At 45.5% G+C, this 27,279-nt stretch overlaps 1 protein-coding gene across 2 annotated transcripts in view; it reads left to right on the forward strand.

The window, feature by feature from the left end:
- MYO7B (myosin VIIB) overlaps positions 1 to 27,279 on the forward strand; it is an 85,202-nt gene that overhangs the window by 33,612 nt on the left and 24,311 nt on the right. For both annotated transcript variants that reach the window (XM_019486117.2, XM_019486116.2), the window contains exons 16-30: positions 55 to 192; positions 2,627 to 2,779; positions 3,563 to 3,661; positions 4,330 to 4,424; positions 7,737 to 7,821; positions 9,330 to 9,548; positions 16,050 to 16,229; positions 17,337 to 17,546; positions 18,654 to 18,824; positions 19,734 to 19,814; positions 21,789 to 21,916; positions 22,769 to 22,895; positions 25,403 to 25,522; positions 25,955 to 26,128; positions 27,009 to 27,236. In XM_019486117.2, coding sequence (XP_019341662.2) covers positions 55 to 192; positions 2,627 to 2,779; positions 3,563 to 3,661; positions 4,330 to 4,424; positions 7,737 to 7,821; positions 9,330 to 9,548; positions 16,050 to 16,229; positions 17,337 to 17,546; positions 18,654 to 18,824; positions 19,734 to 19,814; positions 21,789 to 21,916; positions 22,769 to 22,895; positions 25,403 to 25,522; positions 25,955 to 26,128; positions 27,009 to 27,236 — 2,208 coding nt within the window. The remainder of the gene's footprint in view (positions 1 to 54; positions 193 to 2,626; positions 2,780 to 3,562; positions 3,662 to 4,329; positions 4,425 to 7,736; positions 7,822 to 9,329; positions 9,549 to 16,049; positions 16,230 to 17,336; positions 17,547 to 18,653; positions 18,825 to 19,733; positions 19,815 to 21,788; positions 21,917 to 22,768; positions 22,896 to 25,402; positions 25,523 to 25,954; positions 26,129 to 27,008; positions 27,237 to 27,279) is intronic.

Raw genomic sequence — 27,279 nt, forward strand, 5'->3', positions numbered from 1 at the left:
GGCCAGTTAATGGTCATGTGATGTGGGAGTCATGTCTGTACTTCTTTTCTCCAGGGCTCAGATACCACCAAACGACTCTCTACCCTAGGGGGACAATTCAAGCAATCCCTGGAGCAGCTGATGAAAATCCTGAGCAACTGCCAGCCATATTTCATTCGCTGTATCAAGCCCAATGACTACAAGAAGCCTCTGGTAATGCTTCAAAGATATTAGATTGTGTCTGCAGTAATATTTGTGCCTGGGAAAAAGTAACCGAGCAGAAATGATCAGTTGCTGTGGAGCACCTTATCCCTGCAATTTAATCAAGAACAGCTGCTGTAATTCAAAGAGCAATAGGAACTGATGAATTTAATATTAAAGGGTGTCTGCATAAGCACTGAGTGACACATGGCAAAAAGAAAACACAGAAATATAGAGAACTATGTTTTAAAAAACCATCTGGTCAAGACCAGACAGGAGATTGGATGGGATCTAAGCTGGAAAAAAATGGGGAAAGGAAAAAATGGGGGTAACCATGCTCGTACCTACACCCTGCCCCCTTTAAATTGGGGTGAAGTCTTTGGTGTCTGAAATAGGGGAGGACTGATCTGAGCCAGTGTCAGATATGGAGAGGGATGGGCCCTGTACAAGAACCCAAATAAAAGGCAATTCAGTTCCACATAGCAAAGTTCAGCAGAGCAAAGGAACAAGCACCTGCTGACCTCAGATGTGATGATGAGACTGTCCTTACAAAAAAAAGAATCCCCCAGTCCCCACAGCAAAACAGTGAATGGGCTACGTTTCAGATACATCTGGGCCTTGCACCTTGGTCTTGCATGTTTGCAACAACCTCCTTCAACTATGCTAAGGCACTGAAAGCCTGATCCAAAGAATACTGAAGTTGATGGGAGTCTTCCCATCAGTTTGGTGGGGCTTAGATCAGGCTTCTTTCTAGTGACCTGTGTAGGCAGATGCCAGTTCACAGGAGGCTTAGCCTCCTTTGAAAGTTTATGCCCACATTTATTTTGATTTGAAAGATTGGACTCAAAGGACCAGATACTCAGCTGCTGTAAATCAGCCTTGCTCCATTGAAAATCAATGGAGCTGTGTTGGTTAACACCAGCGAAAACCTGGCCCAGAGACAGAAATGATCACATGTGGCAATTTGCATGCCTGGAGTTAAGCAGGTGGTTGGGCATGTGCAAAGTTGGCATCTAAACCATAACCAATGTCACTTGGCAAGGTTATGCTTCTGTCTTCTGGTGATGAAGTTACTTTGACTGTGTGTCTCATCAGGCGTACAGACTGGACCTGCAGTGGCTTTCTATTCTCTTATTTTTGTGTGACTTGACCACAAGAATAACTCCAAGGGGTTCCCACTCTAGAACTTCTCATGTGTTCCAAGTAGCTGGAGAGGATCTATGGGCTCTCACTGGGGGTTTCAGACTTGCAACAGGCAAGTTTTGAGATCATGGCTCATATATCCAGTGGGGCTGGTTGTGAACATTCTGGAGATGAGGAAGTTCACTTCTTTCACCCTCTGATTTCAATACTTTGACATTTACTGAACTGTGTGGTTCCCCTTTCTCAGTTACTGCTGTTTGTAGGAAAAGCCCTGGAGAGTTAAAGAGGTCACACTTTCCAAAGTGACATTAAAATGCCAGACCCAGATCTTACTTCATTTCTGAAGCAACTAAGGCTTAGCTGTCACTCCCCTTAAACTAGCCTGTCAAAGCTTAGGAGGGCAATTCTCTTCCCCCTCTAATAGCCCTAGTTACATCCATGTTCTCATTGGGCAACCTAGTGTACCCCCAGAGGTTGATCCTATTCTGCAAAGAAATATGCACATACCTACCTTTCTTCTTCCCTCAGCAAGCAGAGATGGGGACAGCCAAATGTGCTTTCATGACGGTGGGATCCAGTTGGGTTTTATCTTGATTTCTTTTAGACGTTGCTCCTAGGAGATGTCAAGAACCTTATCTGGAAGCTGCAAGGACTTTCAAACTTTTTATTTGGTTGCTCAGATTAGCTCTTGCCTTCAGGGTTACTCAATTTATTCTCTTAACTGCCAGTCTGACTACCTCAGAATTGGCTGCAGATGTGCTGTTTACACACTAATGTTTGAGGACCAATACCACAGCACAGAAGGTGATCTTAAGGGGAGGATATTTTTAAAGGGCCTTAACTTAATCTCCAATTTTGCTGCTACAGTAAAATGTGGGCACAGTTTTGCATGTGCAGTTTATGACCTGAAGCTCTCTGGTGTGTGGAATCACCTGGGTAGCTATAGTATAACACACTATAAATTGCCCCTGCACTTATTTGCATCTACAAAACTATATTCAAAATGTATTGTGGGTGTAAACTTGCAGATGTAGAATCATAAATGGCCTTTGAAATTAGGCCCAAGGTAAGAAAATTATTTTCACTGTTGCTGTACAGAAATCTGCAGCTTCACTGAAACTGCCTGCTTATGCCAGCAATGAATTTGGTGCAATGACTTAAATATGAAATGCAATAAAAAATATTGTAGTTCATTTTGAAATTGCTCTTGTTTCTGCAGCAGCTAGCAAATGTTCTTTGAACCATGTTATATGAAGAGCTGTTTTTTGATGGTAAGCTTCCCCATGTCTGTCTGTCCTTCCAGTTGTTTGATCGGGAGCTGTGTATCCGGCAGCTGCGGTATTCAGGAATGATGGAAACCATTCGGATCAGAAAGACTGGCTACCCAATTCGCTACAGCTTTGCAGAGTTCTTAGAGAGATACAGAGTCCTGCTGCCAGCATCTGCTAGAGAACAGGTGCATCAGCAGAAACTTGTTTAAATGATAATCCAGCCTTTCCTTGGAAGGCTTTTTGGGGGAATATGCTCTGTTTCACAGATAGAATTAAGTTTAAAATGCAACTGGATCACAGCCCACTTAGTCAAATGATCTGTCACCAGGATAATCAGCCTCTGCTCTGCAGGTTCACTTTAGCTCAAGTGGTAGAGGTTTTTGCTTTTTGAATCCAGGAGTCCTGGGCTTGAATTCTCTAGATGACTCCACCAGGCATAGCATTTGTCTGATGATAGCTTTCATTGAGCCAACAATGCAATTGGGAGAGATATCAGACACGTATTTGGGCATAAAATGCCTATCTTCATGCCTGAAAGCTCATCTAGCATCTCTCCCAATTGCATAGTTTGTCCAGGAAAAGACTTTACCAAACAGGATTTGCTACTCCCTTATTCCCTGGATCATCAAGGCCACAACACCGCTGCAACAGGACTGTAATTTTTGAGCTTTAAGACATAACCATTCTTCATAGATTCACTCCTGGGACCTCTGTGAACTGAGACATAAACACTGACCTGCCTCTTGATCCATGGACTTCTCCGCACAATCACTAACATACCTCCTGTGTTCAATCCTGGAATACTTTAGACCTGAGCCATTTCCATGCTTTGCACACTGAATTTCACAGTTTGTTAGGCTGTGGTCATTTCTGTTCTTCACCCTGTGAAACACCAGTGCCAGAAATGTTTATATCACACTAATTCTGTATTACTAACCATGCTTTAATATGATGATTTTTTGCATCAGCAACAGAACGATGCCCGTTGGTGCTGCATGGTGATTTCTGAGAAGGTCATAGGCAAAGATGGAGGCTGGCAAGTTGGAAGAACCAAGATTTTCCTCAAGGTAAGTAACAAAGGTTGTTTGCTGTCACATGCAGTAACATGAAGAAAGGGATGTTGAGTGAGTTGCAGGAATTGCCTGTTAAGGACCATGAAAACCCTGTCCAGCATCTCAAGAGTCCAGACCTTAAACCCAGTGCACAACATAGCTCAACAGGTACCTCTGTGCCACCAAATAGCACTGCTCATCTCCCACCCACTTCTGTTCTCCACTAATAAGATGGAAGAACATGTTGTATTCTATAACTCTGCTAAAATTCAGAGGCTGCATCTTATTACAAGGGTGTTTCAGAAAGTAACAGCAAAATGGCTTCCCATGCTGTGTGTCTGTGGGAAACCACACAGCAGTAGAAAACACTAATGGTGGCCTTGTCAAATGCATCCATTCTTTACAAATGTGTAGAGAAGTTATGTGGTCCAGTAAATTATTATTGCACACAAAATAGCTTTATTTTGAAATTGCCATTATTTTCTGAAATATTTTCATGTGCTATAGGTGAATTGTTTGCTTGTGGGCAGCTACAGCCAGATGCTGTGGCCAGGTGCTGCATGAATAGCTATGTACACTTTCATTAATACCCTTTGATCCCAACCTTCAGCACTCTTGCTAATTTTGGGCCTCTTCAGCAGAGGTGCAGCCATTGTGCCAGTTTGCTTGGGTCTCTCTTATAGGATTATCATGATACAATCTTGGAGGTGCAACGAGAAAAGGAACTTACAGACAAGGCAATTCTTATCCAGAAAGTGCTGAGGGGATTCAAGGACAGGTGAGTGCTTTGAAAGGGCACAAGGGTTTGGGGTTGTATAAAATCAGAGCATATCCTATTCCCACTGTGGTGCAACACAAAATACTTAATAATGCATTGTGTAAAAGCTGACCAGGGAATAGGCAGTCAGCCTAGTTGTTTGCAGTAACTCAGGGGTTTACCAGAGTGAAAGCCAAGGTCAAAGCCAGATATGAATCTAAGTTCCAGGATGTCAAGAAAGCATCATGGTCAGAGCAAGTAGTAGGTCCAGGCCAGGAAATCCAGGGCAGTAACAAATCTTTCCTGGAGTCACAGATCGAGGCTCCTAAACTTCTACCCCAAGAAATGCCTTTTCTGGGATAAGACCCTGCAGGAAGCAGGAGGGTTTTATAAACCTCCCATCAGGCATGTGAGGCTCCCATTAGTCCTCCCCAATCATCTGGTTCCCCATTAGAGATCTTATGAGAGGAGCCAGGTTGAGCTGGGTCTGGCATTTAGCCAGCTGCCTGGTGGTACTACAGCCTGTGTTTCTACCTACTAGTGCCCAAATTTCAGGTTTGAGCCCCCGGGGTCCTGCTACACTGATACTGATATAGAATGTATCAAGCCTGAGCTTACATCAGTGATGTGGAACTCCTAAAGAGATAGGCAAAGGCTTTGCCCTTAGACCTGCTATTTCTCTGTTTCATTTTATCATAGTGGTCTAGAAAATACAGGACCTTGGGATGCTTATTTCACAGAAGTGGTAGATGGGCTGTCCAAGACCTCTCTCTTACAATCCACAATGAATACTAGTGTTTTGTCCAGCTTGCTTTGAAAAGCCTGTACCCATCTGTCCGTAATTGCTGACACTCTTAGAGTTGTGATTTATCTTAATTTTGGCCAAGCATCAAAGTGTTTTAGGGATGAATTCTATCTTTGGGAATGCTTTTGTCACTGAGTAAACAGTGTTAACCACCCTGTGCTCAGTGCAAGAGCTCTTACTGCAGAAGACTTGTCTTATTCAGATAATTGAGTATGGCAACCATTATCAGTTATGAGGAGGATTCTAAGTATGTGCTGTCAGACAGGAGGGGTTCACTGCTTAGGTTTAACTTCTGGGAATAGGGCCACATTCCCAGCATTCCACGAAGCTACGTCATCAAAGAAGTTGGCCCAGAAATAATTGTGAGGCCCTTACTGGATCATGAAAGTAAGAAAAGGGGTGGGGGGAGGAGTTGGACCCATCCTTACAGGAAAACAGTATCAGTAACTGTTGAGCATGGGAGCATAGGAGGTAATGGTACAGCCTCTGAATTGGACTTCCTAGACCCTAAATGCTGGAGGCTGCAAGTGAGAGAGGAATAGTAGAAAAAAACCCCAGTTCACTCTCCCTTTCAGCATCCACTCTCTGCAACTGTGTGACACAAGATACTGAGCAAGATGGACCTGTGGTCTGACCCAGTAAATGGCAATTCTTATGTTCTTAACTGAACTCCTCGGGTCAGGTTGGATTCCTGGCACTCTTTCTACCCTCTCCTCACCGTCAGCAAGTGGATGACAAGTCATGGGTGGAATTATTTGGCCCATGTTATGCAGGAAATTAGATTATATTCTCCTAACAGTCTGTACCAACCTTACCTATTATGTGTGGGCTGCAGGCAGACAAAATGCTATAACCAAGGTTATGTTTGTGCTGCAGTTGCAGAAGTGACTGTAATGTATAGACATAACCAAGACAGCTTTAAAATATCTCACTTGGGCAGAAGTGTAACTGGCTGATTGTATAACCTGGGCAGTGGTGGTGCATAGTGCAGGGGCAGTGGTTGGAGGTTTGCTGCTGCAGGGGCAGATGTCAGCTCTTTTTTGCTATGGAGATGTGCACCAAGTGGACATTCAAACACTGATTTTTTGCAGGAAAAAAAGGAGGTAACATTGCCCCTAGTAGCAGCAAATCTTTTTACTGCTGATCCTACACTGAGCACCACCATGGCTGTTCTGTTGTCCTGCTGCTGGAGCCAAAGCTGCTGCAGGGAAGATGCAGGGTGCCCAGGTAGGGGGCCCCTCTATCTCAATTTTGGTGTCCGTCCCATGGGTAGCCCATACATTGTTATGCTACTGCTGTTTGAGAACTGGTAGCAGTTTAGCCATAGGAGCATGGAGCACAGCACAGGCTATAAAACCTGATGAAGAAGCAGGGTAAATCAGCTCATGGTGAGCTCTGTACTGCCATGGGGTAGGCTGCTACCCGTAGCCATGCTAGGTATTTTAAAGCTGGCTTGGATATGTCTATACATTACAGTCAATTCAGGATTTTAAGCAAGCTTGGATATCTCTGCACTGCATGATAGCTACTTAGAGTAATAGAAAATTAGGGTTGGAAGGGACCTCAGGAAGTCATCTAGTCCAACCCCCTACTCAAAGCAGGACCATCCCCAACTAGATCATCCCAGCCAGGGCTTTGTTGAGCTCAGCCTTAAAAACCTCCAAGGATGGAGATTCCACCACCTCTCTAGGTAACCCATTCCAGTGCTTCACCACCCTCCTAGTGATATTTTTTTTTCCTAATATCCAAACTAAATTTCCTTTGCTGCAACTTGAGAACATTGCTCCTTGCTTTGTCCTCTGCCACCACTGAGAACAGTCTAGCTCCATCCTCTTTGTAACCATCCTTCAGGTAGTTAAAGGCTGCTATCAAATCCCGCCTCAGTCTTCTCTTCTGCAGACTAAATAAGCGCTGTTCCCTCAGCCTCACCTCATAGGTTACATGCCTCAGCACCTTAACCATTTTTGTTGCCCTCCACTGGACTCTCTCCAACTTGTCCACATTCTTTCTGTAGCGGGGTGCCCAAAACTGAACACAATACTCCAGATGTGGCCTCACCAGTCCAGAATAGAGGGGAATAATTACTTCCCTCAACCTGCTGGCAACACTCCTACTAATTTAGCCCAGTATGCCATTAGCCTTCTTGGCAACAAGGGCACACTGTTGACTCATATGCAGCTTATTATCCACTGTAACTCCCAGCTCCTTTTCTGCAGAGCTGCTGCTTAACCAGTTGGTTCCAAGCCTGTAGCGGTGCATGGGATTATTCTGTCCTAAGTGCAGGACTGTACTTGTTGAACCTCATAAGATTTCTTTTGGTCCAGTCCTCCAATTTGTATGGGTCATTTTGAATCCTAGAATCCTACACTTCTTGACTGATGGCTAGATGTACTCTGAGGGTCTGGTGCATGGGTGTTGAGAGTGTAGGCTAAGAAGAGACAGTCATCATTTCATTCCTACCTCTTGTCCTCGTCTTAGTTCTGCCATTTCTTATCTGAGTAACCTTTTATTCCCTTGCCTGCCTTTAGGAAGCAGTTTCTGATGCAGAGACGGTCTGCTGTGGTCATTCAGACAGCTTGGAGGGGTTATTACTGCAGGAAGAATTTCAGGCTGGTAAGAGGCATGGTTCTGTTCCTGAACATATAAATACTGTACTTTACATGGCTCAGTATAAAGTTAATAAAGAAGATGGCTCAGAAATAAAAGGTGACTATGTATGAAGGGGAAGGGCATTTGGGGCCCCAAAAGGATTCTAGATCATCTTTATCCTTACTGGGTGTATCTATATGTGTGCTCTGCAGTATAGTGTCACTGTCTATATGTGCACCCCATATTAGGGTGCAGTAAACTAATTAATTCCACTGCAGGACAGTACTGTCTGGGACAAGTACTATCCCACAGTGGAGTGATTTAGTGTGCTGAAACCACGTATAGACAGTGACCAGTGCTGGCTAGGGCACAAGGGTGCTACAGTGTGAGGGCTGCCTGTCAGCTAGTCATGCACTATAGCACCCTTGTGCCCTAGTCATCCCCCCTGAAGCACAATGAGCTAGGGAGGAGCAGCTCCAGGCTGGCAGGCTGACCCCCAGTCCCCTGCTAGATGGAGCTGCTTCACCCCAGCTCAATGTGTTGCAGTCCTGGGCACATGGGTAAACACTGCACCCAGGAGCAATAAACTATAGCACAAACTCTGCTGGAGTTTATTCTGGTGCATGAATAGCATACGTAGATGTGCCCACTGAATCCAAGACAAACAGTAAAACAGTAACCCCGACTATCCTCTGCTAGACCTGGTGTAGCAGTGGCCTGGCTACTGCTTCACCAAAGTCCCATCCCTTATTTCCTGTGATCAACCATCTTGGCTTGAAGAAGGCCAGCCATATATGTTTCCCAGATAACAAATGAATAGTGTTGGCAAAGTTGTGAGAGGTGTCTTCCCTGGCCAATGATTCAGTGAGGCTGTGGCATGAGCAATCTGTCAAAAATGACAGGAAAATTACTTTAAAAAAATCTATGTCAAGGAAAATAACACTTGGACTTCCAAAGGAGGGATCTCTTGTGAGGAAAGAGTGACCTCTGGGAGGAATTATTTTTGAGAATGGGACAGGAAATCAGTTCTGAGATGTTGGCTGATTTGTGAGAAGAAACAAAAGCAACCGTTTTCAGGCAGAAGTGTTTCCTTTTCTAAAACCAAACAGAAAGGCTCATATGAACTCATCTTGACTCTAGCTGTGCATTCTGCTCTGTTCTTTTCTATACCCTAATGCTCAGTTTAGTATAGTCAGACCCATTTTGCTCACCTCAATCTCATTTTCTTCTGTTTAGTCCATTTCAGTCCTGTTCCCTCCCTTTCCCTCACCTCAGTCTCCTGGGAGTAATGTCACTCCTACAGATGCCATCTTTAATAAGTAACTTTTGGGTCCCTTGAAATCCTAGTTTAAAATGCCTGCATTTATAACTCCAAGAAATACAACATTTGCTTAGATGGCAATTTCTGGTAATTTCTTTCTGCATCTTGATTCTCTGTCCCAGTTCCATATCCTCCATCGAGTTCATGTTAGTCCCAGCTCCATTTTGCTTCAGGTTTCATCACTTCAGGCTGTTCTTTTCCCCTTCTTTAGGTCATGCTGGGCTTTGAGCGCCTGCAAGCCCTCTTTCGGAGCCGGCAGCTTGCTAAGCAGTTTGAAACAGCCCGGGCACATGTGATTAGGTTCCAAGCCCGGTGTCGTGGTTATCTGATGCGCCAGAAGATAGCTGAGCAGAAGAAAGCTGCATGCATTATACAAGCATATGCTAGGGGAATGTTGGCTCGTCATAGTTTCCAGAGGATGAAGAGAGAGGTATGTGCTGTATGTTCAGCCAGTCATCTTTTAAAACAGGATATTTCTTCTAGGATACTGTTCACAGAAGCAGCAAACTTCTTTGGGTAGCAGCTCCCCATTGCAATGGGTTTTGCATCCCCTACAAGTAAGGGAGCAGACTTTCTATCACATCACCTTCCTATAGTTACCACAGCAATGACTCTGAAGTTTTGACAGGTGAGACAGTATCCTTTAATATATAAATCTTGTATGTTTGTCTTCTGTGCTTAATAAATTAGATGACTTTAGATTAGAGCACAAGTGAGTTGGGGAAATTCCAAAAAATAACAAAGCATTTTGATTTAAAAAAGAGCAGAGCCCACACTGATTAGGATGAAGAGAAGAGAAAATATACGTGGCAATGTAGAGAATATTAATATGTTTCAGTAGCATTGCAAAGGTGGGGTCTATAACGGAACCAACAGAGTAAATCCTAAAGCACGGGAACGCTCTAATGGGTCCCATAGAGAAAATCTTATTTATTATCATACTGTGGCAGCACATGGGACCCTCAGTCATAAACCAGATCCACTTTGTGTTAGATATTGATTGTACAAACAGAACAAAGTCTATCTAGCTGCCTCTGTCTTTTTTTTTTTCAAGCATGTCTCTCTCTAGTCAGAGAAATCGAAGGTCTCGCCAAGCCCAGGTACCAGTTACACCAACATGGTTAAGGCACATGAATGCCCATAACTAACAGTGCCCAAAGGAGCAATGTGATCATTATCACATACAGCTGCCTCTGAATCATAACAAGACACCTTGACCGCTCTGTCAGCACTCCCCTCTCTGATGTCAAGCAACTTTAAGAGATGCAGTTCAACTTTGCCCTGGCTCCAGCTCCTGCATTTAGTCACTGGTACTTGCCAAAGGCCAACTGTTTACCTAGGTGGAAGGATTTGTGGTTTGTCTTTCTTCTCCCTCTCATATACTTTCTCAGGCAGGAGCATCCTGTTTCTCACCCCGTCCCAGTGAAACCTTTCACACTTGGAGTGCACTGGGAGCCATGGCACTTCCAAAACATGGTAGAGGTGGGCAAAACACACCTTCAGTGCTTGCCTTTGGTGGATGACAGCTTTTGGCCTTTGAACTCTGTAGGAGAAGATGGGTGAACCTCCCAAGGCCAAGGCCAAAATGCTCTTCAGAAATATTTTAGAAATGGTGCTACTTTTATACAGGCCTGTTCCCTACAACACTAAATCTAGAGCTGAGCAGTCACTCAAGAGTGACCACTGAAAATGTGAGTGGAGGCAGTGCCTCACATTCCTGGCACAATGTAGTTAGCAAAGCAAGTATGAAGATGATCTGAAAACCTTCCCATTTCCTACAGTACCAGCACAGACTGGAAGTCAGGAAGCTGTGCTTAGAGGAGGAGAAGCACTTCATGTCCTTGGGCCAGTAAGGGCAAGGGAAGAAGCCAGGAAACTAGAACGGGTAGGAGGCAGAGTTTGGAAAGATGAATGCAGAGTTCTCTTCTATGCTTATGAACTCACCACACTAAGTGTGCGCAATTTGGGTTGGATTTGGCGCACAGAGCCATGTCATTCAGCCTGTGGAGCCCTCCAAGGGCTGGAAAATTTGGTGTGTGCTGGAAGGAGGGGGCAGTTGTGCAGGCTGGGCCCCGATCCCGCCACCAAGTGCGAGTCGGGAGGGGCAATCCGCAGCCCGTCTTTGTGCACGCGGGCTGTGGCCAGCAGCCCGGGCACGCGGGGTCGGAGAAAACCGGTGGCGAGCTAGAATTAGTCACAAACGCGTAGTGGTTGATTGAAAAGATTATTTACTTACACCCAAAGATGGTAGTGGTGTAGGCTGGACAGCTTTCCAGGTGCAGCTCCGCTTAAATCCTCACTGGAGGACTACGACAAATTCCTTTCCAAGGAGCTGTTTAGGCTCCGCGGGTTCGGCAATTCTTTCCCACGGAGTTGTTTAGGCTCCGCGGGTTCGGTTCGGTTCCCTGGTCCCCCTGAGTTGTTAAGGCTCCGTGGGTTTGAAAATTGGGTTGACAGGAAAGGGATACGTCTTGGTTTGCGCTCGGCGATGGGGAGAGGCTAGAGGCGGTTCGTTCTCTTGTTTCCCCTCTGGAGTAGTTAAAGCTCCCTGGGTCCGATTGTTAAGCCTCTATTGCCTGCTTAAGAAAAGCGTTGGGTCCGTAAGGATCCGCAGCGCTTAGAGATCTTCACACTGGGTGAAGTCTCCTCCTCCTGGTGTTCGTGGAGTCCTCCAACTTGGGCGGAAACCACTCAAGCCTTTTGTATGGCTAGCAAGCCAATAGCTAGCCGCCACGTGTGCCTACATTTAGAACTGGCCAATAATGTGGCACAAATCTAAATACAAATGGCGGGAACTCCTTTGCAACGTGCATCACTAGTATGCAGCAAAGAAATGCACCCTGCAAAGAAGCTACAAAACGGCGGGAAAGCCTTTTGCACCCGGGGTTCTCCTCCACAGCAGAGAACTCCACCATGCAAAGAAACTGTAATTTAGGCAGGAACATAATTTAGCATTGCCGAAGCATACACAAACAAAAACCACAACTTTGGGTTGTGACATCCCCCCTTGCTGCGAGCATAGCTAAATTATGCCATACTCTTCTAGCAATCTAGAACCTTGTCGTGAGTCATCAAATGAGCAGATAAGCTAACAAACAAATAAACAAACATAAAATTCGCTGCCCTGGGATTAAGTTACATAATAATCAAGAAGCAATAATCAACGCAAACACATAATCTGATTCATAACAAAATTGCACGATCAGGGTTTCAGTGGGTGTCGTGGCGAAGTCGCGCGTCAGGCCCTCACTTCTCTCGGTGATGTCATCCCTCTCAGGGCTCCTCTTTGCCACGCACTCTGAATCCCGGATCTATAAACAAAAAACTCTCAAAAAACAGATTAATGATCTTTTTCAACAAACAAACAATTTTCATGGCTCAATTAGATGAAATCGTTGAAGATTCATCATCTGGTTCTTCTAAATAACGGAAACCTAATTCATAAGCTAATTGCCATTGGCCTGCGTCTCCTAAAATCCGAAGCTGCCGCTTGTTAAGTCCGGAACACTGTAGGAGAAATCCAAACATGTATCGCTCCTCTAGGGTTCTCGGTGGCAGTGGTAGGAGATCGGATCCACGACGTCTGGTGCCTTGAGGTCTGGTCGGGTGTTGACAGTCCCAATCAAGAGACAATCTTGGCTCCATCAGGATACGCAGTCTTGGCAACTGACAAAGAAGGTTACTTACGGGTTGATTTACCATTGGACTGAGCAGAATCCGAAGGACGACGATGTTCTTTTGCCCATAAATCTCGAGGCAACTGTCTAGGCTGTGAGAGGTTAGTGGAACGGTTCCAGGATCTCGTAAGTGACGGTGAGGCCATGGTCTTATTCACTGGAGTGATGTCAGTCCCAGCGCACATGCTCTCGGGTTCGAAGCACAGTACGAGACGCTGATAATTGCCAGCATAAGATGCTCTGCGCCGATATATTCTGGCCGTCCTGCATGCCACATGCGGGCCTTTTGACTAATCAGTCCTGCAACAAGCGCTGGCAGTGGAATAGGCCAGTGAGTATTACATGTTATCATGTCGATGTCAGTGACATGTCCTCTACTTCATGAAGCTCGTCTCGCTAAGAAGCTTGCTTCTTCTTGGTTCAGCAGGTCGGATCCAAGTTCTATGACTAAACGTCCTAACCATACAGCTAGAGTCTCTTCAGGTTGAATTCTTGATGCTCTACATAAATCCTGCAACTCAGTTCTGGTGCAAGCATAATAAGTAGTAGCAACTCGGTTAGTTGTTGTAGAATAAGCTGCTCCTTCGGGAGTTGATGCTGTTAAAGGCTGAACTGCTGCCACGGGGGTTACTGCTGCTGTCGTTGCTTCAGGCAGGAGGGGCGGATGCACTCCTCCGCTTGACTCTCCTTCGTCGGCAGGAAGGCGTGGTTGGTAGGGGCGTCGCTGCGTCGCTAGGCAGGGTTGCCGGAGACGACACTGTGTCGATGGGCGGAGTCGCTAACCGAACTCTCGCGGGTTCGTTAGAAGCTCCACCCTTTTCCGGTTCTTCCACACAGTCTCCCTCTTGCTTGGCGCCATCTTGGACTGGCGTTTCAGCCTCCTTTTTCTCGGCCGCTTCTTTGACCACTCGGATCGCCGTCTGCAGCTGGGTTTTCAAACTTAGGTTTTTTTGCATTAAATCCATCACAGTACGAAAAGTTGTACCACATTCTCCCCCCTTGTTGTACCGCAAGGCCACTCTTTCATCCGCGGCGCGTTCCTCCGTCTCCAGATCTTCGCGGAGCTCAGATGGAAGCTTGTGACCCCGTAATCTAGGCATTACCATACATGGGGAGAACCGGCTGATTGGCTCCAGTTCTTCACTCTCCCGAGCATATCGTAGGCATCGGGCACACTCCCGGGTGAAAGTCAGGTTCATTTTGCCCGCTGGGTTGGGTCCGGCGAGGGACACAGTATCGAGGGGCCTGAACAGGACCCGCTCATCCCTCATTATACACCTGAACGCCGCGGGGAGCAAGCACACTTCCCTCTCTCTCGGGGCTCCGTCTTCGGAAACTCCCTCTTCTCCCTTTAGCGACAGACGTCCGCTCACAAATCTTTCACCCGTTCTGCCCGCCTGGTGGTAAGCGATATGCACCTCCAATTCTTCAAAGCTTTTCACTTGGCGTTGGTTATCGCGCCACGGGCAGTTCTGAACCAACTCTAGCTCTAGTGTGTTCTCTCCTGATCCCATCCTCGTCGCCATGTGCGGGCCGGGCCCCGATCCCGCCGCCAAGTGCGAGTCAGGAGGGGCAATCCGCAGCCCGTCTTTGCGCACGCGGGCTGTGGCCAGCAGCCCGGGCACGCGGGGTCGGAGAAAACCGGTGGCGAGCTAGAATTAGTCACAAACGCATAGTGGTTGATTGAAAAGATTATTTACTTACACCCAAAGATGGTAGTGGTGTAGGCTGGACAGCTTTCCAGGTGCAGCTCTGCTTAAATCCTCGGTAGAGGACTATGACAAATTCCTTTCCACAGAGCTGTTTAGGCTCTGCGGGTTCAAAAATTGGGTTTTAGGAAAGGGATACATCTTGGATTGCGCTCGGCGACAGGGAGAGGCTAGAGGCAGTTCGTTCTTTTGTTTCCCCTCCGGAGTAGTTAAAGCTCCCTGGGTCCGATTGTTAAGCCTCTATTGCCTGCTTAAGAAAAGCATTGGGTCCGTAAGGATCCGCAGCGCTTAGAGATCTTCACACTGGGTGAAGTCTCCTCCTCCTGGTGTTCGTGGAGTCCTCCAACTTGGGCGGAAACCACTCAAGCCTTTTGTACGGCTAGCAAGCCAATAGCTAGCCGCCACGTGTGCCTACATTTAGAACTGGCCAATAATGTGGCGCAAATCTAAATACAAATGGCGGGAACTCCTTTGCAACGTGCATCACTAGTATGCAGCAAAGAAATGCACCTTGCAAAGAAGCTACAAAACGGCGGGAAAGCCTTTTGCACCCGGGGTTCTCCTCCACAGCAGAGAAGTCCACCATGCAAAGAAACTATAATTTAGGCGGGAACATAATTTAGCATTGCCAAAGCATACACAAACAAAAACCACAACTTTGGGTTGTGACAGCAGTGTTAATGGTTGCTTCCCTCCCCTCAAATTTATGAACCTGTGGGGAGCCCATTGGACTGAATAATATGGCCCTGCATGCCAGATCGTACCAGCATGTGGCCTGATTCAGGCATGTGGGGTCGGGTCAGTATGTAGCCAGATCTAGGTGTGTGGGTTTAGGTTCTTGTGCAGGAATGCACCCATGAACTGACCCCATGTGTTCACCTCACACAGGATCCAGCCCACAGATTGACCCTGTGCCATCCATCTGGATCCCAAGGCCAGGAAGTTGGACACCACTGCACCACACCACACCTATAAACCTGGATGTGCTTAACAATTCTATACATGTATACTTAGGGCTACATTTTCAGAAGGTGATAAAATGTAGGCAGAGCTGTGACACTACTTGTGAGTGTGAAGTGGGAACTGCTGATGTAAAGGAGACATACTTATTTCCAATATTATTTACTGCAGGAAATTTTCCCAGACTGCCCGTGCCAATGTAAGACCATGAATAACACAGTATGGGAGGAATCAGAATTAGACCAGTCACTTCATGCTTTGTGTGCCTCCTCTACTGTGCACTTTTGGGTGTGAGGCAGCACCAGGCTGAGATGCATCAGGCTAGCTGTCAAACCAGAAGCAGTGTAGCCACATTAGTGCAGCACTATGCACAGTTTAATAAGCTCTCCTTCTCATATTCCTGCAGTAGTGTAACTCACCAGGAAAAGCACTGTATTGCACTAGTACAGTGTGTCTACATTAGAAGTTTGTACTTGCTTATTTGCTGTACTAAGCTACAGTGCAAATGGCCTTTGTCTTGATAAGCCCTTGGTTCTACCTGAATTAAGTTCCAAGCACTTGTAATGTTCCATCTGTGTGTTTAAGGGGCACCTGTCTAACCTGGAGAGAGAGAAGCAAGACAAGAAACACCGGAAGCATGACGCCGTCTCCCATAAATCATCACTCTATGATCCAATCAGTGACCAGGAAATGGTGGACAAAGTGTTTGGCTTTTTACCTTCCATGATTGGCGGCCAAGAAGGGCAGGCTCCTCTGGGATTTGAGGTAAATAGCAACAAAGAAGTAATAGGCCAGATTCATGCTTGGTGCAATGAAATGTTGGAGGTGAAGAACATTCTTCCAACCTCTACTAGAAAACCTGAGCCCAGCTCAGGACTCCCTCTGTTGCATTTTGTCAGAGAAGTTGCCCCTGGCTGAATGTCCTTGCTTTGGCAGCATCCTAACAGTTAGGTCTGGTCTTCTGCTGAGACCCTTTCTCTCAGAGAAACCTGCTGTCTCAAGATCTTTGCATAAGGCAAGACAACATCAGGAGGACTCCAGGAAGTACAGTCACTTGGGAATGCAGGTCCTCCTTGCAACTTTAATTTCTTAATCGCTGCATTGCTTTGGGCTTCTTCCACTCTATTGAGTGCCCTAGTCAGCCAGTTGCCCAAGATAACATCATGTGGAGTCATTTCTACTCATTTCAGAGGATGGCTTACAAGTCTCTACTGAGAGATAACTCATGCATCAATGACCACGTTGAAACAGTCTTGGTTTGCAGTATCTTGGCTATATACTAAATGCTTTAACTTTAATGTCTTTAATGCATGGAGAATGGTAGGATTCTGAAAACTTTAGCACTGAAGTATGTGCTGACACCTGGCCTCATGGTTAATGCATCTGGCACTTTTTCTTTGCATGTCTCTTGCAATAGACGAATGCAGGAAATGGAGGACTCCAGGGTTCCAGTAAGGGTCTCTAGTCTCAAAGGAAGTTTCTAGTACCCTGTACAACTCAAGGGCATGGAGCAGAAAGGGGAGGAGGCAGGTAGATTAGAATGAGCTAATAAATCATTCTTGAGGTCAGTATGGGAAAGAGGGATTTATAGGATCAAGAGTGTCTGGAGAGCCCAGTGAACTGTGGTCCAAGGCCAGCTGTGAATCATGCTGCAATGCTCTAATAGATGACCGGGTCTCCAAGAGCACAGGTGGGCACCACTCCTGATGCTCACTGCCAGCTGGTAGAAGCACCATTGAGATTAGCATGAGACACACAAGGCTGGGACCCTCTGTGGGGTTTTTTTGTTTCCTAGCAAGCAGGGAAGCTGAAAAATCATCATTTGAGATGGCGAAGAAACAGAATTGTGCTCCTTTTCTATTTTATATGCAGGACCTGGAAACAAAGAGGGGCAGGCTGGATGAGGTGGATCTGGATATGGTTCCTATGAGTGCCGAGCTGGAAGAGGAAGACGATGACCTGGCAGAGTACACATTTCCAAAGTTTGCAGCCACTTACTTCCAGGGATCTTCCACGTACACGCACATCCGGAAGCCACTGCGTCACCCACTACTCTACCATGAAGAGAAGGATGATATCCTGGTATCATGTTCTTTCTGTGCAACATTCTTACTATGCTGGCTCCCCTAGCTTCCCTCCAAATGGCCTGGCATGCCCTGAGAAGGGGAGCTGGGCAGGGAGACATTAGAGCCAGAGGCACCTGATCACAGGCATTGCAATGGAACTGGTCTCTTCCATGGGTCTGTCAAAGCTGCTCGCCTCTGAGTCTCTGCATCCAGAAGTAGGCATTACATTGCCTTCAAAATGCTTTGTGCAGCAGGAGCTTTCTGACATCAGAAGCTCTGGCCATTTTTCTGCTAACTGTGAAGTAGCTCTAGGGTCTCCTTTGACCTCTGCCACTGCCTTCTGACTCAGACTGGTGGAGTGGAGAGAAAAGGCATCAAGGCTCACACTTAATCCTGCTGCCTTTTAGTAAGCAAGTCAGTGAGGAGGGCAGGAAAAGAGGTTCATGCTTTCCTACTGTGGCTGCTCCAGCTGAGGGGGAAGTGATCATGGAATTCTTCCTTGGTATAAGGCAGCCTTACAAAATGAAGGGCTGTGTCCTGAATCTTATGATGCTACATAGGCTACAAACACAGGGTGCATTTCATCCAGGAGAAACCATTTTCTTCTGAGACAAAGTGCAATTGTTCAGATGCCCATGTCCATTGTCCTGGGACAAACCCTAAAAAGGTTCACAGGATAAGAAGTGTTAATGGTTTGGTCCAGGACATTGTGAGGTGCATCTGAATGGTTGTTCCAGAACTGCATCATTGAATCAATGATAGTGAAGCAGCAATGCATTCAGCTGCTCACTAAGCCCTGACTGGCAGAGTGATGTGTGTACATGCCAATCCCAGGACTTTTCTGTTCTGGAACAAATACAACACCTGTTCCTAGCCATAGAATCGTCTGTTCCCAGCAAAGCCACCTGAAGCATCACATGCCATTCTTTCCAGATAAGGGCACAAATGTTGCTCACCTGTAACCTGAGGGACTACAGAGATTTCCCATTTGAATAGTGAGAAGGGGCACAGGGTTTTACTCTGGATTAGGGCAGTCATAAATCCTACCTCTGTGTAGATATAGCTGTCTACAAGTGGTAGGGTGGGACCCTGTAACATCCAGCTGTGTTTTCTGCATTTCTAGGCCTCAGTAGCAGTGTGGAACATCATCCTGCGGTTCATGGGTGACCTTCCAGAGCCAGCAACCTTTGCTAAGAACCAAACCAGCAAGAGCAGCTCTGTGATGACACAAATATATGACACACTTGGCAAGAAAAGCCGGGTCCAGATGCTGAGCAATGACAGTCCAGATGTGGTAAGAAGGAGAATTCATTCCTCTGTATTGTGCTGCTATACAGACTGGTGAGAGAAGCAAAGAGACACTTTTAGGCTTCTGTACTTCAGTAGCATCCATAGAAACCTTTCCATTGGCAAGTCATCTTCCTAGGAGGAGGCTAAATAGAGCTATAAATGTCAGCTCTACAGCTGCCCCAGCTGTAGAAATCTCTTTGCCATGTGGCAGGGTGCCCCTTACAGTGTAACACTCATTGAGAATAAGCACCTTCTTATCCTGAACTGAGGCACTACTCTCAGCACTACTGAAGGTTGCCATCTAGCCCTGATCAGATGGTAAGGGCAGCTCTTGCTCCCTGAGAGTGGGATTTCAGAAGTGTCAAGCACTGGCATCATCCTGCCCCTCTTGAAGTTATGGGTAAAATTCTCATTGACTTTGATGAGAGCAGGGATAAGCCAATGTTAAATGCCCTCAGTGTTTGGAAAATTGCACCTGTGGTATTAAGTAGCTGCCGCTGAGAAAGCTACTTGTACTTTTCAGATGGTGAGGCTGCATGTGACTCCTCAACTCAACTGCTGAAGGGTTACTGCTGCCAGGGAGTCCTCATACTTTACTATTCTTTTTACCAAAGACATTGCCTCAGCAAAGTTAAATATAACAGGCTGAATCCTGAACTACTGCAAATCAGCGTAGTTCCACTGAAGTCAATTCTGATCTACAACAACTGAGACCCTGGCCCAGTGTTTCTAGATTATGTTGTTGAGAAGCAAGAAAAAAAAAAGGCCTTGTCATTGGTGAGAGACACTGAGCACCATGGTGGGTCTCTAAAAAGAAGAACATTTGCTTCCTGCTTGCTGTTCGTTAATTCAATGGTCTATACTGTGTGCTGGGGATTCCACTCATTGTCTACTATGACATTGTCTATCTTAGAGTGAATACAGAATGGATAATAAAGCCCCGAAGGCTATTTCATCCATGAAGCTGAAACGGTCTTCTAAGTTAACAGGAAAGGTAAGTGGTAAAAGTACATTTTTCTCCCCAAGTCTTTTTGCCCAGTCACCTGCTCCTGCTTGATGATGGACACTGAGGCTTCTTCTGCCCTGGCTAAGAACTCCCTCCCCTTTCAACTTGGGTCCAGCCTTTTTCTCTGTGCAAAACTCCTGATGTGTTTTGCTTCTTCCCATAGAAATTTGTACTCCCTGCACACTAGCTGTCCATCCCCTTCCTTTGGCTTGTCCTGCTCCTGCTCTTCTACTGCACAGAAAGACCATTGCTATTGATAACTCTTTGCATTGCAGTTCTGGTAGAAGATCCTGATCTGAAACAGACCTCATTGTTCTAGGTGCTGAACTAACCTTGTGAGAAAAGTTCTTCCCTGGACAGTTTGCCATCTTCCCTTTCTTATACCCAGGCTTGTTCCTCCAGCACAGAGACCTCTGACCTTTTTCCACTCACAAGTGAGAAAGTTCTTCTCCCTGATGTCCCCTGAACATGTGCTAATTCCTACCAGGCTTACACAATTTTTTTCCAGGGCTTTTCCAGAGCCTCTGAGATAATCGCTCCCCTCAACCCCCTTCACAAAGACTTTTTTAACCCTTGCCACTGGGAGACTTCAGGTTGAGTTTCCTCTTCTCCCTCACCAAGATGCTGTGAACTAGAGCTGGTTGGAACATAATAAATGTCACAAAAATGTTTAAATGGCTTCCACTTTGCAGTGTCAAAAACAGACCAGTTTCCACCACATTTTGTACAACATGGAAACATACAGCAAAAATATTATTGAAATTCACTGTTTACCAGTTTAGTCAATGAGAAAAGTTTCAAAAATTGTTTTGCTAGAAAAGGTGGTGAAAAGCTTCAAAAGGCATTGAAAAATCAAAGGATTTGCCAAAATGTTTCATGTTTTGAAAAAGGCTGCTTGTAAGAGAGCTATTTTTTTCTCTGAAAATGTCAACCAATCCAATCATGAACCCTGTTTACATGCATGTCCATGTAAACATAAAAGTGTGTGCATATTTGCATAACATTTTAAATATTTGCTATTTAAGGTGCTGTATTTTATTCTCCATTCCCAACATTCAGGCTTAGGTTAGAAAGTACCTGTTGCTGGTAATTTATTCTACTTTTTAAAGCAAACTACTCTTTTAAGGACTTGTTCCTGTAATTATTTCTTTAAGTCAATCACTGTCTATGAACAGTTGTGTTGAGTTTATAACATAGTATAATGCACTGGCTTCGTGAATGAGGAAAAGTGGTTCCCCTCTGGTTAAGAGAATGGGACCTACCACTAGCATTGGCACAAGTAGTAAAGGCCTGTGTATTTGAAGTAGGAGGACTAGGGTTCTAGTTTTGGCTCCCTGGTGTACTGTAAGTTGATGTAGAGCACAAATTAGTTCTATTTGTCTAGACCAGTGATTGTCAACAGGGTGCCGCGGCACCATGTGGTGCCACAAGGTTCTCTGAAGGGGGCTGTGAGGGTTGTGGAAATAAGCAGATAAATGTAGATATGGGCTTGTCCCTGCCTGGCTCATCCCTCACTACCACTGCCACACCCCTCTAGGGAGGTAAGCACTGTAATATATAAATTAGTTTAAAATAAATTAAATTAGTTTCATATAAATTGGGTGCCACTCAATTCAAAAAGGTTATGGAGGGATGCCTTGAGTCCAATGAGGGGTGTCCCGAGTCCAAAAAGTTCGAAAACCACCAGTTTAGACTTTTACATGGCCCATATCATAGTGATATCTGGGTGCAGCAGGTTTTTTCTTGCTATTACCAAACAGGGACAGCAGACAGAGAAAAGCAAATGGAGCCAGCTAGCTGGCCATGCACAGGGAGTGCTACATCCACAGGTATTTTTTATTAACTTACATTGAGGAGAAGAAAAAGATCATCAGCATGCAGTTGCCAAGGAATGCATTAGGCAGGGAATGTTCTGGCCAATAATACAAGAGCAGTGTTGAGAGCTCTGCCCTTCTGTTTCAGGTGACAAGTCATCTGAGAGGTGGGGAGGAGCTATTCCAGGAAGAAAGCATGATCTCAGACAGGCCTATGTCTAACCTTGAAAAAGTGCACTTCATTATTGGCAATGCGATCCTGCGCCCTGCCATCAGGTAGGAAACCTTGCACTGCACATCCTGGGCCAATCTCTTGCTGGTATATGCACACCCAGCGCCTCCTTCCCAAATCCTCATAAAAACTCAGACTGACTTCCTAGGGATGAATCTGTTTTTCTGGAAACGGAAAGCCTTTCCCTAACCACAGAGCAGGTGTAACCAGCCAAACATGCCTCTACCTAAAGCTAGAGGAACAGCTGTGAGGATGCATGCCCTTTTTCACACCATATGCTTGCCAGCTGTTTTTTGCCCCAGGTACATGACTTCAGTATCTGGAACATATTTTTATTGCAAGTACCATAGATGCATTGTATTTTTTAGTATGTCGTTCTTTACCCTTTCTTAGCCTAAGGACATTTTCCTTATGGCTTTGCTTCAATAAGATGGAGATCCTCAGCTGATATAAAATGGTCATGTACCTTGTGTTCCCCTTTGTCCCACTTGCCTCATATCTGCCCAGTGAATGGAAGAGATGGTTTTAAATAATTTTTCTCTCTTCTGGAACTTTTTGCTTTGATGCTTTTTACACTTGTGTCCACTGTCTTTTAGCTGCATTTTTTAAAGTCACACTGTCATGTCACTTACCTCATCTGCTCCAGGGGTAACTCCAACATTGACTGAGAGTTTTCTGAAAGCCTCTTATGCAAAGTCTTAGTCAGTCAACAGTCTTGTGTTTCTTCTTCCTGAAGCCAAAATCATAATTTCCTTCCGTGGCTTCATTATAAGTTCTCAGTCTAGCCGGGTTACAGATAGCTCAGGTGTGCTAAATGGGCTGTAATCACACTTGCAGCTGCAATGTAGATAGCTCAATCGGTTGCAGTCCTCCTGATACATGCCTCTTGTTTACAGAGATGAGATCTACTGCCAGATCTGCAAACAGCTCACTGAAAACAGCAACCGGAGCAGTCACGCCCGAGGATGGATTCTCCTGTCACTTTGCCTTGGCTGTTTTCCTCCTTCAGACACATTTGTGAAGGTATTGTGCTCATGTAGCCTACAGCAGCTTGAAGAGACCTCACCTGGTCTGGTTCCTTGTTTGCTGTTTTATTTAGATAAAAGAAGTCAAATTAACTATGTAGTCACTATAGCAGCTGGAGATGGGCTGAATGCAAGACTTGTCATACATTTATATTTGTTGGTACTGTAAACTTAATGCTTCCTGATACCTAAACACATGAATTAGATCCTCAGGTATGAGTCAGTGCAGCTCTGTAAAACCATTGATCTGGCTTCATTTGAATTATTCTAGATTACTTCAGTGGAACAATGCTAATTTGCATGTGGTAGAGGTCCGGTGCATTCTCTATTTATTTATTTATTTATTTATTATGGAGTGTAGTGGGGGCAGGAAAGAAAGAACTCCAAGGAGTGAAATTCAGGAGCAACTTCTTCACCAGAGAATGCATGCACATGCATGCTCCTGTATTTGTGAGTACACATACCAATTCTGCAATTATGAAGCACTGTAAAATTATCTTGAGGTGGTTGTCCTCACCCTTTCTTTCTGTAGTTATTGAGAAGTGCTCCTCGCCTCTCCCTGTATTTGTCCCTGTAAACCAAAGAACTCACTTCAAAAGGGACATACGATGAGCAGGCAAAACTAATTCTAAATGTAATTCCATTGAAGTCAATGGGGCCTGAACCTTAGCTCAGACATGTGAACTTAACAATGGCGTATCTCCACTCACTACTTCCGTGGAGTTATTAGTAAGCTCAAATGGTATAACTCCACTCATTACTTCAGTGAAATAATTAGTATGACCTGAAGAAGAAAGTCTTGAATTTGAAAGCTTGTCTAACTTTATCTCAACTATATAGTTGATCCAATACCCTAAGAAATCCTTGCCTCTGAAATCAAAATGATATCTGTGGTCCTATGACCCCATGGATGAATTCAACACAACAGGCTTTATTCTCATGTTGGTGCTAGTCAGAAGTAACTCAACTTGAGGTTAAATGAAAAGTTGGGATAAGAATCAGGTGTGGTGTCTCTAAGGCTAGGGACAGACATTCAAAAAGCCTGAGCCTGAATTGATTCAGTCTTTGCAGATTAGTCTAACCTGACTAGGCTGAACTGATTTGTAACTGTACAGACATTCCCTCTGGACTGAAGAAATGCTGGCACATGCCTGCAGTGGCTCAAGGTAGAAGTAGCCCTCCCTTCCCTTCCAGAGTGTTGAGCCAGGCCCTAGCAAGATGTTCTGATTAGGGAGGGGTTCCCCCCTGCCCCTCACTGCTCCTGACCAGCCCAGCAGGGAGTTGCTAACAGACCATTTAGCAGCCCATCAAGAAAACAAAAGCCTCTCTCATTAGTTCACACTCTTAAACAACTTTTTTCAAGGAAGGAACAGCAGGACATTACCAGCTGACCCACTGATTAGCTCCAAAAAGCCCTAAGTGGACACTGTCCTGTCTGCCTTTGTCCTGTCTGCCTTACATAGACACCTCTTAGCATTAGCTAGCATACCAAGTGCTGGCTATGGTCCGTGCTGTGGGAGAGGGAAGGGAGGAACCCCTGCTTGAGCGGGGAGGGGGGAGGGGAATGGGGGCATGGGAAAGCCCGACAGACACTGCTGTGCCTGCAATCTCTGCCAGAGCTCCAACAAAGAAGCAGAGGGGTGGGGCCAGCCCTGCTGCAGAGCAGAGAGCCCCGCCCAGGGCTGCAGAGCATCTGGGATGCTGTGGGACTCTGGTTTAAGTTAAACAAGGAAGGAGTCTTGGATAGACATTGCATAAACTGGTTTGGCCCAAATCAGTTAAGTCAACCAGGTTTATCTCAAACCGATTTCATCCATTTTCAAACTGGTTTATGTGCACTGAATGTCTGTTCTGTTACAGGTTTAAACAAGTTTCTGATCACTTAAACCAGTTTACATGTAATGTTTGTCTCTAGCCTAAAAGTTCCTTTACATCTTGTACCTCTTCTATATGTCTTCCTGGCCTGCCTGGGGTTGTATCTGATGCTTTAGAAAAGGGTAAAAACCTTGTAATGACCCCACCCACTTCTTGGGAGAACCACATCATTCCTGATGGCCAAAGATAGGACACTTGACTCCCTGATGTGTGAAGTTTGCATGCTTCTTCTAGGCTGACTCATGGCTTCAGGTAACAGGTTAAATTACCAGAGTCCCAATGTCAATACCTAAATGTGCAGACCAGAATAAGCAATTCTGCACAGACCTTGGGCCTCCCTGCAGGCAATTGAGCTCAGTGTGCCACTACTTATTTCTGCAATGCCACCTCCCTTGAATTTCAGTGAACTGACAGGTTCCTGGGAGCCCTGCAGGAACTGAGGAAACCTTTGTGTAACTACTTAGCCTGACTAGGAACTGCCAAGAAATTCTCAGTTCATTTGATTCCAATCACAAAAATGAAGCACTCTTGCAAGTTGCTTTAGGTCAACAAAGTTCACTCACATCCATTCTACAATCCTCAGTGGGTTTGCAGTGTTTCCCAACTGTCTTTTCTGCTCTGTCCATCCAGTACCTGCTGAACTTCATCCACAGAGGCCCCCCCAGCTATGCACCATATTGTGCCAATCGGCTGAAACGCACCTATGCCAATGGAGTGCGGGCAGAACCTCCTAGTTGGCTGGAACTCCAGGTAGCTGCTTCCTCATCAGCAGGTTCTTAGTTACATCAACCTGGGCATTAATTCATGGTGAACTCTATTTCTTTATCTGGACTAACTGATGTGTCTATGTCCAGGGGGTGGAAATCAGTTGCAGAAGGACTGAGGGCTGGCTAGGTTGCTGGGGTACACTGTCAGACATGTCCTGGTCTGTGGCTATTCATCCAGGGCTGGATCCAATGAAGGAAGTGATTACTTGGATGTTAGGAGCTATAGCCACCTGTCAGGTGTCTGGTCCCTGGAGTGGGATCCAGGGCCCCGTGTTAGAAACCTAGACCCCTTGTGCAGTGCATACAGAGAGTTGGGTGCAGAGAGAGCTCTTTAATCCAACAGATTCCTCCATTCTCCAGGGGGAAACAAAGTTTCCTTCCTCTAGTCCCTTTTATTCATTTAACTTTGCTATAGGCAACGAAGCAGAAGAGACCCATTGTATTTAATGTCACCTTGATGAATGGCCAAAGCATCACAGTCCCTGTGGATTCAGCCTCCATTGCCAAAGAGATCTGCCAGCTCATAGCAGATAAGATCATGCTGAAGGATACATTTGGCTTTTCTCTCTACATTGCTGTATATGACAAGGTAAAGCTTTGACTTCCACCCTTAAATCCTCAGGTTCCGTCCAGGGGTTTGCTCAGTCCTGCCTATAGGAAGATGCTTTCTCCATGCCCTGGGAGCTGATGCTCCATTTGGTCATCAGTAAAGCTAAACTTACCTCAGTTACATACAGTGGGTGCATCTACACATGCATTAATCCACTTTAGTTAATGTGAATTAAATCCAGTACCTCTTCCATTGTGAGGTACTAGGAAAATGTGCATTAGCTTGTCTTAATGTGCATTAACTAAAAAGCACGGTTATTAAGTGACATTTAATGTGCATTAACTTAATCTAATGCACATTAACTAAAAAACACAGGCATTTATACACACGCTTTTTTGTCCTGTGATGTGCCAGAGATTCACTGCTTTAGAGAAGACTGGATTAATTGATTAATCGAGTCTGCTTCGTACACAAGCTGAGGTGAACTGTGCTGCACCACGTGCAGTTGTAGAAGCGGCAAAATGCATGTCAGCATGCAGAAAATGGCAGTGGTGCGCCGATGTGTGTTAGTTCAAAAGTGTGCCACCACCATTTTCTCAGCGCTGACGCACATTTCACCTTTTATACAACTACAAGCATCACAGTGGCGGGCACTTTTCAAAGTGCCTGGTGCTGTAGCGCTTGCATGTGTAAAAATGCCCCATGGTTTTAGTGACACTTTAATGTGCCTTAAAATAAGCTAATGCACATTAAAGCACAGGTGTAGAGGTACCCAGTATGTCCTGAATTTAGCCCAGTGTATGAACTGGTTTCTGCAGGACTTTTCCATTGTTAGCCAACAGGGGAGGTCTAGACATCTGGTTTGCAGTTTAATGAGTTTCAATTATTTCCCTAAAATGGACTGTCCTTTTGCTGTAAGGTTTGGTCATTGGGCAGTGGCCGGGATCATGTCATGGATGCCATCTCCCAGTGTGAGGAGCTAGCAAAAGAAAGTGGTGGCCACGAACGTCATGCCCCATGGCGCCTGTATTTCCGGAAGGAGATATTCACTCCCTGGCACAACTCCAAGGAAGACCCAGTCAGCACCGATCTCATTTACCACCAGGTCATTCGTGGGATCCGGTTTGGAGAATACCGGTGTGAGAAGGTGGGTATCCTTTTTTTTCTCCTTGTGTAGGAATGGTAGAACA

This window comes from Alligator mississippiensis, chromosome 7, assembly GCF_030867095.1.
Source record: "Alligator mississippiensis isolate rAllMis1 chromosome 7, rAllMis1, whole genome shotgun sequence".
Taxonomy (NCBI): Eukaryota; Metazoa; Chordata; order Crocodylia; family Alligatoridae; genus Alligator; species Alligator mississippiensis.